Genomic DNA, 14628 nt, shown 5'->3' with positions numbered 1-14628 from the left:
TGTATATCACTAACCGACATTTCACCTGGGGGTAACTGTTAGGGGGGGGGGGGGGGGAGGGGTGTAATTGTCATGTTGAAACCCCGATCTTGGTTGATATCTGACGTTGGTGGCGCGAGACAATCTTCCTTACCGTATGTCAGGGCGCGCGTGTGTCGAAAAGGCAGTGGTGTCAGACGACCGTGAGACGCGGTGGGAGAAGAGTCACTTTGATCGAGCTGGTGGCGGGAAGCATGGATGGAGATAGTGGTGTGAACAATTAGTGTTAAGCGCTGATCTCCTTTTCTTTCTCTATATAAATACATCGGAACAGTTCTCTCATGGAATGATTTAGTCTGAAGACACGGTCAGCTACACGTCATTCGCAGCTTTTCTCTGACGTTCGTGGTTTGCTACGACTAGAAAAGTCCAAGTTGAAAATGCTCTGAGTAAGCGGGATGTTTCTATCTTTTTCTTATGTCACATCTTCATCATCGTCTTCATGTGTTGAAAAGTTAATATTTCAAAGAAAATGATAATTTATTCAATCAATAATAAGGGTTTTCTTCATCAATGGCGTGTAGCTATGTGACATCGACAACGGCAGACGACAATTTGATTGATGTTGAACACAACGTAATAGGGAAACCTCAATATCTATTTTTGTAACTTATTTCGATATATTCTGAACTCATCGCGACTCGTCCGCAATGAATGCTTCACTCGTCACTGTTGCCGTGGACGAATGGCAAGCCTACGAGAGTCCCCTTCACTACTACGAGAGGATATTCCTTGCGACCGTCTCGGCGTTGGTCTCCGTGGTCGGACTCTTCGGCAACGGCATGGTTATCCTTGCCGTCGCGCTCTCACGGAAACTCCGCACAGCCACCAACGTGTACGTGGTCAACCTCAGCGTCGCCGACATGTTGACGTGTCTGCTCATGCCCTTCCATGTCATGGCTGTCCTCAGCACGCATACGTATCCGATCTCGGAGTGGACGTGCTCGGTCGCGGCTGCCTCGAGCATCATCTCGTCCGGATGTAGCATATACTCGCTGGCCGCCATCGCTCTCAACCGGCTATTCCTCGTCACGCAGCCCAGCCACCGCTACCGCAGTTTTTACCGGACTCGGAATCTGGTACTAACCACACTCCTCACATGGACCGTCCCAACCGTCTTTACCATTGGACCGCCATTGGCCTCCATTGGCGACGTCGGTTTCGACGAGAAATACACTCGCTGTGGTCCGAAACACACGGAGAACGCCAGTTTCTATGACATGACTCTGGCAACCATCTTCTACCCGGGCCCGCTCGTGATCATCGTCGTCTGCTACGCTAAGCTGTTTGCTTACGTCCGTCGTCACACGAAGACCATGGCGGCCATGGAGGCATCATCCTCTTCGTACACGCCAAAGTCCCCCACCAAGGCGGCTCCCGTCACGATATCGCCGCCCGTCTCCCCGACACCGGAGTCGTCCATCAAGGCGGAGAGCTACTTCCAGGATCTGAACAGGCGACACACGAGGCAGCACTTCAGTCGGCGCCAGATGGAGATGACGAGAAATCTCTTCTATGTGGTCATCGCCTTCTTCCTGTGCTTTACACCCTACAGCGTGTCGCTCATGATCCCAGGGTCCGACCACATTGTGCCTTACGCTGGAGCCATCTACCTCTTGGGGAGCTGTGTCAACCCTTTCATCTACGCCTCCAAACATCCTCACTTCAAAGGTAAGTCCAAGATACGTACGTTTCTTGGTAAAATTCATAGGCACTAGGTACTATACACACATGCAAATAATCATTCACTGTTAGGCCTATAGCACATTATAAGTATAAACATGCACGTAATTATTCTTATATTACATAATAGGCAATAACCACACATGTATTTATGTCAGTACAAATCTAATACACTCGTACACTTCTATATTTTGAATGGTCTGTGTTGTGATATGGGAAGTACAGTGAAACGAAGGTAGGATCGTAATGGAGCTACACATAAATTTGGCACCTAAAAGCAGCTGGTACAATAAAGATAGACATTTGCCAATTGCCAACCTTCCATGTCAACTGCGATCTTAAACAAAGCAAAAAGTTTCCACAACTCTTCTAATAATGCTCGCTTCATTTGTCGTAGCATTATGTCCTTTACGTGCTTTTTCAATGGAATTTCAGCACCGTGTTCTTTTCTCCATAATTTTGCTCGATGTTATCGTCATTTTTTTTTCTTCATTTTTTCGTCATTTTCATATTTTTACAATTTGTACCACCATCATATCTTGCTTTATGAAAATTGTTTTCAGTACTGTAATCCTTACCATAATTAGTATTGTTATCATAGTATACTACTTCATGCAGTATATATAGTCAAAATTCAACATTACATTAAGTCTTTCAAACCCATTTTGAAGTTTTGCTTTGAAACATTAGGGAGAGAGAAATAAATAACTAGTTATTCGTGACTCAAGAAGGGAATAAATTTGATATCCACTAATTTTGTCTCATGAAATGTCAACACTTAATCTAGAAGAAAAAGCGGGAAATGTCTACCTTTGTGAACAACCTGTATTTTCCTGTTTAAGTGAGATCAAGGACAAGTCACTAGAAGTAGCCAGTTGTCATGGTTGTTGGTGTCTCAAGAAGGGAAGAGACTTGCTGTCCATTAATTGTTGTCCCACCATCGACCATGGGCTCACGCAGTGTTAATCATTTATTTAAAAGAAAAAGCAGGAAATATCTACCCCTGTAAACAAAGCGTGTTTTCCTGATAAATTGACATTAATAGAAGGAAGATGTGTTTTGTTTTGCTTTGTTTTGTTTTGTTTGTTTGTTTTGCTAGAGAAAGAAATCTTGTCTAGTCTAGTGAGTATGTCATTTTTTTCCAATTGGGATATCTATTATTCTACATCAAACATATATTCTTCTGAACACATAATACATATTTCAAATGAAATACTTTGAAAAACAACCAATGAAATATCGTGACTCAGACCATCATAATTATTATACATATTATGATGAGAACAGGTGTCTAAACAGACACCATTTTTTCTGAAACACTTGCTACTTATGATTACTTCTTGCCATAAGTTCATTTGTTTCTGCCATGGCACAATAAACAAATTCTCCCCTTCTGGAGACACTTTAAACAACTGGCTACTTCTATATCCTTCTATGTCACTGTACCTGGAAAACACGGATTGTTCACAAGGGTAGACATTTCCTTCTTCTTCCTCTTTTAAATGACGGATTAACAACGGTATGGGACCAAAAAAAAATAATGGATAGCAAATTTCTTCCCTTCTTATTAGGATGTGCCTAACAATTTGGGGGGTTTCGTCGACGAGGAAGAAATGATAGCAAATTTCTTCCCTTCTTATTAGGGTTTGCCTCAACCCTAATTTTTAGGGTTTTCGTCGACGAGGAAGATAATGAGCAGAGGATCCAATGCAATTTGTGTGCATGTACAATAATTACCTTGTTTTGTTCAACATAATGCAAAACTCAGAGAATAAATGAGATTGTTTAAAGTCAAGGCAACTGGAAGAGGCCTTCAGAGTTCTGCAGACTGAAACCAGACGGACACAAGACTTTTATTATACGTCCCTCAAGCAATGAACCATTTTTGTAACTTTTGTAGCTTTTCTGCTCATCAGTCATATTCTTCAACTTCTCCGTCATCACTTCCATGATAATATTGCCGAAAACTGACGGGCTCACAAATAAAGGCCTTCACTACAGTTCTGTTGTATTACAGTACACCGACCACTCGGTTAACGAACTTTATGTGCGTGGTAACACTATAGGCATGATAGGGATATGATTATGGCCACAGTCAACGCGGGCAATTAAGGCGAGGTATTGAATTTCCAATAGAACTAACCAGAGCTGTCTTATATTTTATGAGCTGAGCTCCCTTTCACCACACATATTCAGTCCAAGTGTATGGAACAAAATGACTCAAACTGCAAGAATGCTTAAAAAATCTCACGAAGGTTGCGTATTTAATTTCAATTTCAGTTTCATAATCTCAATGAAAAATACATTAATTAATATAACATAAAATTGATATCCAGCTAGGATGCGCAGTAATACATTGCAAACATCTGGACATGGTTGTCAATCTATGCAAGTTTATAATGACAAAAGAAAAGGAAGTTGAGGTGATACGATGTTAGCGATTTACATCATAACGCATATCGGGGTTTAGTGGGGCTTTTCGAGACAATATGGAAGAATGTCGACCACAGTTTGTCGCTTTTACTACCTCCCCTCATCTTTCTCTGATAGTGTTCGTGTCTCTCCTTCTCTCTCTCTCTCTCTCTCGTTCTTTTCCATACACATACACCTTTTAACACGTGTGTCAACCTGTGCTTTTTATAGCTTATTTCTTTTTGCCACATCCTAATTTGAACGCCAACATTAACCAATGACTGAAAGTGAAAAAAATAACCTCCACAAATCCTTCAATTTTCGGAATAACGAGCCATCGGATTATCAAACCTTTATATTTCATTTTCAAATCAACAAATTTCGGAATAACGATCCCTTTTTAACTTTCGGATTGAAGAACCTTCAGAAAAACAAACATCACCATGCTGCCATATTATAAGATAGACAAATCTCGAAATCAAGAACTCGGTCGCCGCAGTAACCACAAACTGGGCTGTGTAGAAGGGCCCTGGATTCTACACGACAGTAATTCGATCTACAACCAGACTTGGGAGTTTCGAATCCTGCCCTGCGATATCAAGACATTCATTGACGCCACATAAGACACCTTAACACACACAACACACACACGCACAGTTTTGAGAACAAAAATAGTATCATAAAATGAGCACGAAACTAAATCAGAAACAGGATTCGCGACCCGAAAGTTGGCACGGTGTAGTATATTCGTTCCTATGATAGTAAGAATGCACAGCGATCTGTGCAGCGTATGGAAATACTAGAGGTAAAAATGCCTGAAGTGAAAATGACAGGTCACAAAATGGTAGAGGCATAATGACAGAGGTCAGTTCGATTATCGTATTTACACTTACAAGACTCTTATCTAAAGAACCCATTTGGTATAGGGAGGATTTTCAATGGATCCAACCTAGGCCCCACTCAACCACATTAAGCGTTTTAACAAGCTGATATGGTTGTTGTCGTCACCAGATGATGTCTTGATCAGCAATAAGAGCTTACAACGAATCTAATCGATTGCTTTTACCATGGCTGGTATACTACTCTCTAAAAAAATCGAGTGAAAATTTTCACTCTAAAAAGAGTAAATACAAAAAAGAGTGAATTTCGAGTGAAATTGGAGTGAATTTTGAGTGAAAATGCTCATTTTCACTCATTTTGGAGTGACCTCAGGGATCACTCCAAAATCTTCGAGTGATCCCTGACGTCACCCCAAAATGAGTGAAACTGAGCATTTTCACTCAAAATTCACTCCAATTTCACTCGAAATTCACTCTTTTTTGTATTCACTCTTTTTAGAGTGAAAAATTTCACTCGATTTTTTTAGAGAGTACGTTGGTATACACGTACTATAAAGGAGTTCAAGGTTAATTCTTGCAATATATGATTCTGTGTTTTTTCTGCATATCTTCTCTTTTTATCCCGGTATCTTTGGTAAGACAAAGTGATCTGAACCAGGGTCTTTTCTGCTGAAAGGTGTGACCCCTATGCCATTGTACAAAGTACGCACAAAGGACGCCGTTGGTTTCCTTTCACAATAGTTCCAGAATAGGGAATGGGATGTAGATGGGGCTATATCTCGATAGAAATTCAATTACTAGTAATCTAGAATACGCGAACACAAAGGATAAGGTTCTATAAAGGTTCTTAAACATGAGGTCCTCGGGGCATTTCATCAGGCGTTTTGTCAGATATTTTATCAGACAAATTGTCAGAGGCTACTGAAATCCTTGCATCTGATTGGCTGAGAGCAAATTTGTCGGGGAAAAAATCTGACAAAACGGTTGATGAAATGCCCCCTGGGTCAGTAATTATTCTAATCCATTGTCTCTTTGACCCAGATGTAATGAGTATGATACCTGGAAAATCATAATGCCATGATACTCTGGAGTAACATTGATACCACTTAAAATATCAGCTTATGTCATGTATGTATAACATGGATGGATGTCATTGGGTAACACTGGTTGCGTGTCAGTGACGTCACTTGTGTAGGGTAATGTTTCACTCATAGGCTCATCTGTTACAGGCGTAGAATGTTGCGTGAATCATATGAATATTTGTTTGATGGAATAGTTTTTCATGACTCTCCTCAAAATGTAGGCCTATATAGGCCTTCACTTGCCTTAGCACATCTCCCAAGACACAGAATGTATATGGCATGGAAGTCGCTTGTCAAAAATGTTGGTACAAACAAGGAGCTTCAAAGCTCCTTGGTACAAATGACTTATTCGGTACTGTTATTGTCGTCTACTTTGTCATATAATGTTATTCATACTATATAACTGGTTCAAACATTATTTAGAGAAAAATATGCGCGCGCACACATGCGCAAACACACGCACCCGCCATGCGGGATATCAATCAAAGATGCCTTGTCGCCCGTGGGAAGTTAAATCGGGTTACTCAGAGTCAAGTTTAGGAAGCGTGGTGCCCCTGGAGGGCCCTTCTTCATTTGCAACCATCATCTGTTTAAATAATAAAATGTTCCGTGATGCCCAACTCTGCTCTTATAATCTTCAACTGCTCACCTCTGATGGGACAAGAAATGAAGAAATGATTAAGAGCACGACAAATAGTCCAGTAGTTTGAGTAATCCCCAATCGGCATAGTCACCTGCTTGTATTTGAATTTTTGTAAACATCTTGGAAGCATCGAATATCAAGGAAAATATGAGAATGGGGTTGGATGGGGTTTGGGGAGGGCTCGTAAGTGAAAACAACCCCGGGTTACCTTTGACAATGATCCCGTCTCTTCGGACAAAGCAACCCCTTCTATAGTTGCTGCATTCCAAATCTGGAAATACTCGCATCCAGTATTTGGGCAGAGATCTCACAAAAGCACTATTTACTGCTATCACTTGATTGATGGGAGGAGGAAGAAATAACAACAGAACCAAAATGATGTCACGAAATCGTTTCCATATTTCATCATCGAATTGGATGCCCTTATTTCGTCTGACAGTAATCATCTTCGTCTAAAGAAAAGGAAAGTTTTGCGGTATTGCACGTCAAATTTGCAATTTTTATGGCTCACAATCATCGGCTCTGCAATGTCGTGAAATTTGCGACCGACCTTTAAGAACGGATTCCTATGAACTAAATTATTTTCCTATTTTATTCATTTGTTGTTGGGGTTTTTTTTTGGGGGGGGGGGATTGGATGGGAGGGGGATGGGTGGAATTGTTAAGTTAATCTGCAGTGTAAAGAATGTATAGAAATACTTTACCTATATGCGCTCGTAAAGTTGAGTGCACTTTAAGCCGTGGAGAACAAGTGCAGTAAAAGAAAGAATTTCATGAATTTGAACAAAGTAATTATCATGAATATGATAAAACATTCCTGAGGTATAGGCCTATGTATTTCTGGCATTCCCATTGACCTTAAGCAATACTCATGAGGTTCCCAAAGGCAATATGCTAGAAGCATGCGATTTGTTTACGATTGAAACTATCAAAACTTTTGTGACTGTATGAAAAGTGCATTTGTGGAGTGGGGGCATGCAGTGATTGAAGTGTACATGTGGCAAGTGTTCGATATTACCCAATCTTAAATCAAAATAGTGCAAAATTAGGAATGACGAGGAGATGATCTATGATGATCATATTGACGATTATTATGATTATCATTATTAATCATTATCATTATCATTAGTAGTAGTAGTAGTAGTAGTAGTTATATTATGTATGTATGTTTAGTAGTAGTAGTAGTAGTAGTAGTAGGCCTAGTAGTATCATTATCATCATTTTTTTTCATTCATTTCACACATGCATGTTCACATGCATATCTTTTTTAATTTTCATTTCCAATCAAACACAGGTAATACACTTTGACATGATTACATATATTGGAACATAATAATACATATTGGTTCTTGAAAGAACTTCATGGAAATGAAAATTGAGGGGCTGCTAAAAAGCGAACTTGTAGATTGCAGTCCCCTCACTTACGTTACATTACTACAATACATTAATTATAATAAGAATGACTTGATAACACAATACAACGATACATGTACCGTACAAGCTAATCATTGAAAGTATACAGGTTTCATTCAATCGAATCGGATGGTTACATGAATCATTATTTTTGTTATTATCATCATCGTCATCATTTACTTCTACTACTACTACTACTACAGTTACTATTATTATTTTTTATTATTATTATTATTATTATTATTATTATTATAATCATTATTATTATCATCATCATCATCATTAATTTGCCATTTCATCATAAAATACAAATAGAAAATCATGTAACATGATATAAAGAATGTGGTAATTCTACGTGCATATCGCTGATCATCGTCTTTTCTTGTTACTGGTAGGCCTAAATGAGGACGGATCAGAACAGTCAGACAATATAGCAGCTAAAATATCATGCTAGGGTGGGGCTGACATTCTGTACACCTCCCTCTTCACCGATCACCCCCCCCCCCCCCCTCCCCCTTTCCCCTTGGACCAGCAAGCAAGTACAAGTGAGGGCAATATAATCGTCTACAAAAAACAAAACAAAACAAAACAAAACAAAACAAAACAAAAGAGAAGGGGAAAGAGAGAAAGAGAGCAAAAATAAATAGATCAAGGATAATGGAAGCGTGAAATGACCACCTCGATGCCAAGCCGATGCCGTCAGGTCCAAAAATTAAATTGAAATTTTCTTGGCGGGCACAAAAGTTGCCGTGAGCTATTTCCTCGAAAAGAGAGCGTCATTTCTCAGTCTTTTATTGGAATGACCCACTGCCAGGCATTATATTATTCAGAATAAATGGGTGAAGGGGGAGCTCAGCTACGTTTCATTTGCTTTCAACTCACGGTCACGGTGTGGTTGTCGACAGTAGCTGGGCAGAAACTTTTTTCGAAAGATCTGGAATCTTGATTGCTGTGGGTCATTGTCTTGCCGCGCTGCGGAGAACGCTAGTCTTGTATCAGGCGGAGAACATATTTTGTCTCGTCATAACCACGTCCATATTGTTATACAAGACACAGCTTACCACATGCCACATATTATACTTAAAGTACATCCTCACAAATAAAATTGCTGTCCTCCATTCCAAAAGTCTTGCGAGTGTGCAGGGGATACAGCTTGCTGTACCTGACAAAATCCTTGTATCATGTATCGATGTTTGTGGACCCTTAAAGAAGCAGCAATGGTCTTCAGATAGCCATTTCACATTGTTTCGTTTGATTTTATTTTGCAATATACTTAGTACCTTCATGTATTAGTTGTTTCATCATTAAATAATTTTCAAGAGTTGGTTAATACGACGTAAATCAAATGAACTGGCTGCTGACGTCGCAAAACTGCTATTTAGTTGCTAGAAACATGAAAATATGTTGAATTCTGTTTGGCAATGACTATGAATTCGACTATGTAAGCTCCTTACAGCGCACTGATCAGTATCATATAGGAAGTCCGCTGTATTAAGAAAATATTATTATCATGTATTATGGCGTGTCAATTGCTTTCGTGCCAATGCGTGACGTCATTTTGAATGATTGAGAAGTTACAATACTGAGACAGCTAGTACTAATCAAACTCTTTGTCTCCTTAACTTCCTCCCCCCCCCCCCACCCTCTCTTTCTCTCTCTCTCTCTCTTCTTCCTCCTCCTCCTCCTCCTCCTCCTTCTAAACCTCTTCCGCCCTTCTCAATCCAGGAGTCCTCCAGTGCATCATGCGGTGTCGTTTCGCCGACATCGACCAGCCGGCCAAATTCATGCGCAGGATCATATCCAATCAGCGCATGGCGCACAATAGCACCAATAACACCAGCAAGAGAGAAATCCCAAAGATGGCGCCACAGTCCAGCGGCTGACATCAAAAGTAGACAACAAAAGCAGGGAGATGATGGGTCTCCCAACTCCCTGATAAAAGCAGCGGCAACAACACCAGTGACAACTATGATGAATGACAGCAGCAACAACAACAACAACAAAACCAGGTGCTGTCAAAGGTGAATGCGACTTCCCAATATTTCGCAGGAAGTTCTGCAGCCAGCACGCGCTATTGGCAGACAAGACGGTACGCCACTGTATCGTCCTGCGTTGAATCTTGAGTTACACGGAGGTACGCACAGATGATCATCAGAGTGAAAGGAGACGTGCTTTGCCGAGATGGGTGACGATCTCGTGACACCATTTCCCTTCTCTTGGAACGTATCATATGGACTGACCCGGAAGAGGAAGTGCAACCTAGACCGTGACACAGCTACGTAAGTTGTAGCATCAAACTGTTTGCAACCAGACTTTTTTCCAACGACGACAGTAAATCAATGCAAATGAAGTAGGCTGAATGGAACTAACACCATTGCTCAAACGCTTGAAAAAGAGGTTGCCATGATGAAACTTCAGAACTTTTCTTCTTTTTTTTTACATCGTCCCCTTGTTTGCCTTTTACGAATGTGTAAGAGTGAACACCAGTTCTGAAACAAACATTGTACTGTATATAAAGTCAAATCACAATAATATGCAGTATTAGTAAAGTAATGTGTCTACAAGCCTTATTGAGATTTTTAAAATTCTCCTTATGATTCTTTACAACTAAAGAGATAGCTTTCATTATCTTTCTCGTCACAAAAGCGTTAAAAAATGCTAAGACGGCAAGTTCCTTCTACCACTGTTGTTGATATCGGTAAGATAACCGAGGAAGTATACGTAAGAAGTAGTATTAATTTTAATGGGTTTTGTCAGATTTTGTGCGATTCAAGATATTGACAGGCGTTGAATGAAATGAAAGAAGACTATAATCGAAGTTTTATTTCGATTAATTGCTCATCAGACCTTCTAGAATCGGAAGGATCTGCTAACTGGCTTGTTCATAATGTTGTAACTCTGTGAGAAATTGTGGATGCCAAAGATTACACAGTGTATAGTAGCAATAATGATCACCTGTTGTAAATTCTATTTTCTCAGACAGTATTATAGACAAAGTTTTCAAATGTATGCATTTTGATGCCAGATATGACAAGGCTGAAACCTAATAACGGTATTAAATTTTCATTCAATTGCAAGGCCCTTTTTGCAATGCATTGTACAGATCATCATCAGCTAAATTCATTAATCATGGCATTTTATTTTTACAGGTTACAGTTTATCTATAAGAATGCTCGTTAAACAGGAAAATTGTAATACATGCATTTCTTAAGCCTTCCATCAGTATTTATTGAATGTAAAGTTATCTGTCCACTATGAACTTCGTGTAAATGATTGTTTTCCATTCTCAATAAAACTGTTTCAACGTACCAAGCTCGAACAGGCGGGGATGTCTTTGTCGTATTTAGTGGCTTTAAAACATTGATATTGTGGTATACCCTTTATATATCTAGAAAAGTTCAACGACATTGCCGAACTCACCACAACAGGACGACGAACCACAACAAAGGAAAAGTCAACATAATCAGAACTAAAGTGTAGTTCCCTTAAAAATGTATCACTTAGGTGAAACAGGAAGTGAATTGTCAATAAGAGGAAGTGATCAAACAATCACTAGATAAACAAAGTGTATTCTATTGGCTAGTATATCGTCCAATTAAAGAAAAAAAATGACTCAGTTTGATAAGTGTGGGAATTGCTACAAGTAGCTTTTCCCGCCAGTAGACAAGCAGACAATCCTACTGACAACACGTACTACAACTCTATGATACACGAACATCGACCTTCGCTCATTTTGAATCTATTTCCTAATGCTGTTATCTGCTTCTGTATGTAGCTCCCACAACCCATGTTTCATTTGCGAGTGTGTCGATTGATATATTATGAAATTACATGCTTACGTTTGTGTGTGTGTGTGTGTGTGTGTGCGTGTGTGTATGTGCGTTTCCGACTTGTTGAGGGTTCCTTTGTATCTATCCGGTGTTTAACACAATTGCTGAAACTCTTTCTTTTTTTCTTTCTTCTATATGTTTTTACAAATTTTCCACATTCAGCGAGTGTTTTATTTAGTGATATGTTATGTAGGTAACGGTAACGCCAATTACGATAATAACAATTCTTGTGTATAATTCAAATGTATGTCTAATTTCACTCATTCCTTTGTATATTCTGTTGACTAAAAAAGAAAAAGAAAAATAAAGTTTGAATTTGAATTTGAATTTGAATTTGAATTTGAATGACAACTCCCGCAGTGTGGAAGCTCTGAATTCTATTTGTAACAGTCTCGATTATCTATCAGTGAAAAGCGACGATATCCTTAATCCGTGTCCTGAGACTGGATGTAATAACAACATTATCAAGATCATTATTGGCACTTGCTGGCAGTTAGTCAATGACACCGTGACAGGGCACGCTACGTAATGCTGGTACAATTATTGTATGACGCTGACCGCTGCAATATCATCAGTTGGTATAAAGGCAGGTCAACGCCCTTTCAGTTAACTTTTAAATGTGAATTGAATATGATTAAAGTAACGTTCATGAAAAATATAAAACACAGACACACAGTGAAAATGAAACAAACGTGGTAGTATACTAATAAAATTTATTCAAAGATTAAAGATGCGACATATACATGCATGAAGTTAACACTATTTTGTGAGAATGTAAATTAAGCTTCAAACTTCATCTAAATTTCTCTTTTTCTCTTAAATATGAAACTTCTACTATTCTGTTTATTTGCATTATGAATTGAAGTCAACCTGACATGGAGTGAAACTTCACTGTAAACTTTAGATATCGACACAATGTATCCTTTTCTGTTTTCTGCAGTAGCATTTTTTTTTGTCTGTGAGCCTATGTTGCCAGGATATATATCATCTGGTGTTCTTACTCATCTTGAGACATATGGCTTCAAGGGATAGTATAGCTTTGATTGAGATGGCGATTCAGATTTTAACCTTTTGCGAGATAATTATAAACCACTTATGAAATATGAAAGATCATACAATTATAAGAGAAATCAAAATCAATCGATGGAAATCGGTTTTGATAAAAGTAAAACAAAGTCGTGCTAGTAAAAGATGGGTCCCACCTTTTATTAGACCCTTTTGTTTTGTTTTTGTTTTTTGATATCTCGGCCATTTAAAAGCTAATTTTCTTTGAAATTTTGCACTCCTCTTACAATTGAATACTCTTTCACGTTTCATAAGAGGTTTCTTATTATCTCATTAAAAAGTTGGAAACCTTAAGTTCATCTCAACAACAAAAAATACCATCAGAGTAGTGAATGGAGAAACGAAAAAAAAAAAACGACAAACAATGTAGAGATCTTAACTTTAGAGTCCTATATGCTCCAACTAATGCATGTATGGATCACAATGTGTTGAAATCATTCTCAGACCCCCCCTCCCCCCTCCCCCCCCCCCCCCCCGTAGATGCGCTTTCCTGTCAGTCATACAAGTTACGCCAAATTACGTCACAAATGGCATATCGTACCAAATTTCATCTCAATTAAACTACCCTTGAATTATTATCATTACATTTCACTGAAGATTGCACAAGGCAAAAAGCGATGAGGGTCTTCTCAGCATGATTAGCGTTAAATTAATGACCCAAAGACTTAAATGTAATGGTGAGCCTATCGTGTAATATCTCATTCGCATTCAATGCTTCTGTTATTCTCTGGCACTGCATGATGTCTGCGAAATACGGCTACCACCTTTGAGCAGTAAGTTTATTTTGCTGCCAATTGAGTGACACTTTTTTTATGTGCCGGATGACGTGCTTAACTGACTAGGAGTAGGAGTCTATACTTGTTTATTTTCTCTTTTTTGGGGGTGGGGGCGGGTTTCATTTTTTTATCAATGTTCATCAAGTGACACATTTGTTTTCATTTATGTAGAATGTTCATTAACACCCTCTCTTGACTCTCCCTCAGAGCCCACCTCAGAGTTTTTCCTTCATAACATTATTGGGAATGGCAATGAACACCGAAATATGTCGTCCTGTTTTTCGAAGAAAACCTCTCTTGTTTTTACGAGAGATACGATAATAATGGGCCTTGAAGACTTCCTTCAACTCATTTTGATGCATAAGGTCAGACTATTTACCCTCAGGCGAATGCAGAATCAATTATATATTGTACAGTCCATATTAAAGGCGAGGCCAACAAACCTGTATTGCCGTTTCAGTTGTGAACGTGCCACCCAATATAGCGTTACGATGACCCTATAATTTATTGTTCCTAACGTGAAATCCATTACTTTTTTCCCCATTAACCCTCTATCCTTAAAAAAGACGAATGAGCAGTATTCGTTAGGTAAAGTGTACAGAAGAAGGATTGAGGTATGGTAATTTGTTTGGTGAAGACAAACCGCTTCAGAGTGAACACTTGAGATGCTTACCATGCATTACGCGAGTTCCCCTTTCGATCCTTTCCCCCGTCTCCTCTTATCCTCATCAAACGAGTTTAAAGGGATGATTTAGTTTTGGTTGAGATGGTTTTGACTTTTTACAAGGTAATTGGAAACTTTTTATATGAAATATTACAGAGCGCGCAATTCTAAGAGGAATTCAAT

The 14628-nt window shown here is 39.1% G+C and overlaps 1 protein-coding gene across 1 annotated transcript; it reads left to right on the top strand.

Annotated features, from left to right (window-relative positions):
- The first annotated feature begins 689 nt into the window (after positions 1–689).
- LOC139720073 (alpha-1D adrenergic receptor-like) lies at positions 690–10014 on the top strand. The gene is made up of 2 exons (XM_071631443.1): positions 690–1710; positions 9836–10014. Exons 1-2 carry the CDS (start codon positions 690–692, stop codon positions 9991–9993), a joined length of 1179 nt encoding a protein of 392 aa, XP_071487544.1. The 3' UTR covers positions 9994–10014.
- The last annotated feature ends 4614 nt before the right edge of the window (positions 10015–14628 follow it).

This window comes from Diadema antillarum, unplaced genomic scaffold, assembly GCF_040938485.1.
Source record: "Diadema antillarum isolate AM-2024a unplaced genomic scaffold, OU_Dant_1.0 scf00000120, whole genome shotgun sequence".
NCBI lineage: Eukaryota > Metazoa > Echinodermata > Echinoidea > Diadematoida > Diadematidae > Diadema > Diadema antillarum.
This window is presented reverse-complemented; position numbering and strand designations above follow the sequence as displayed.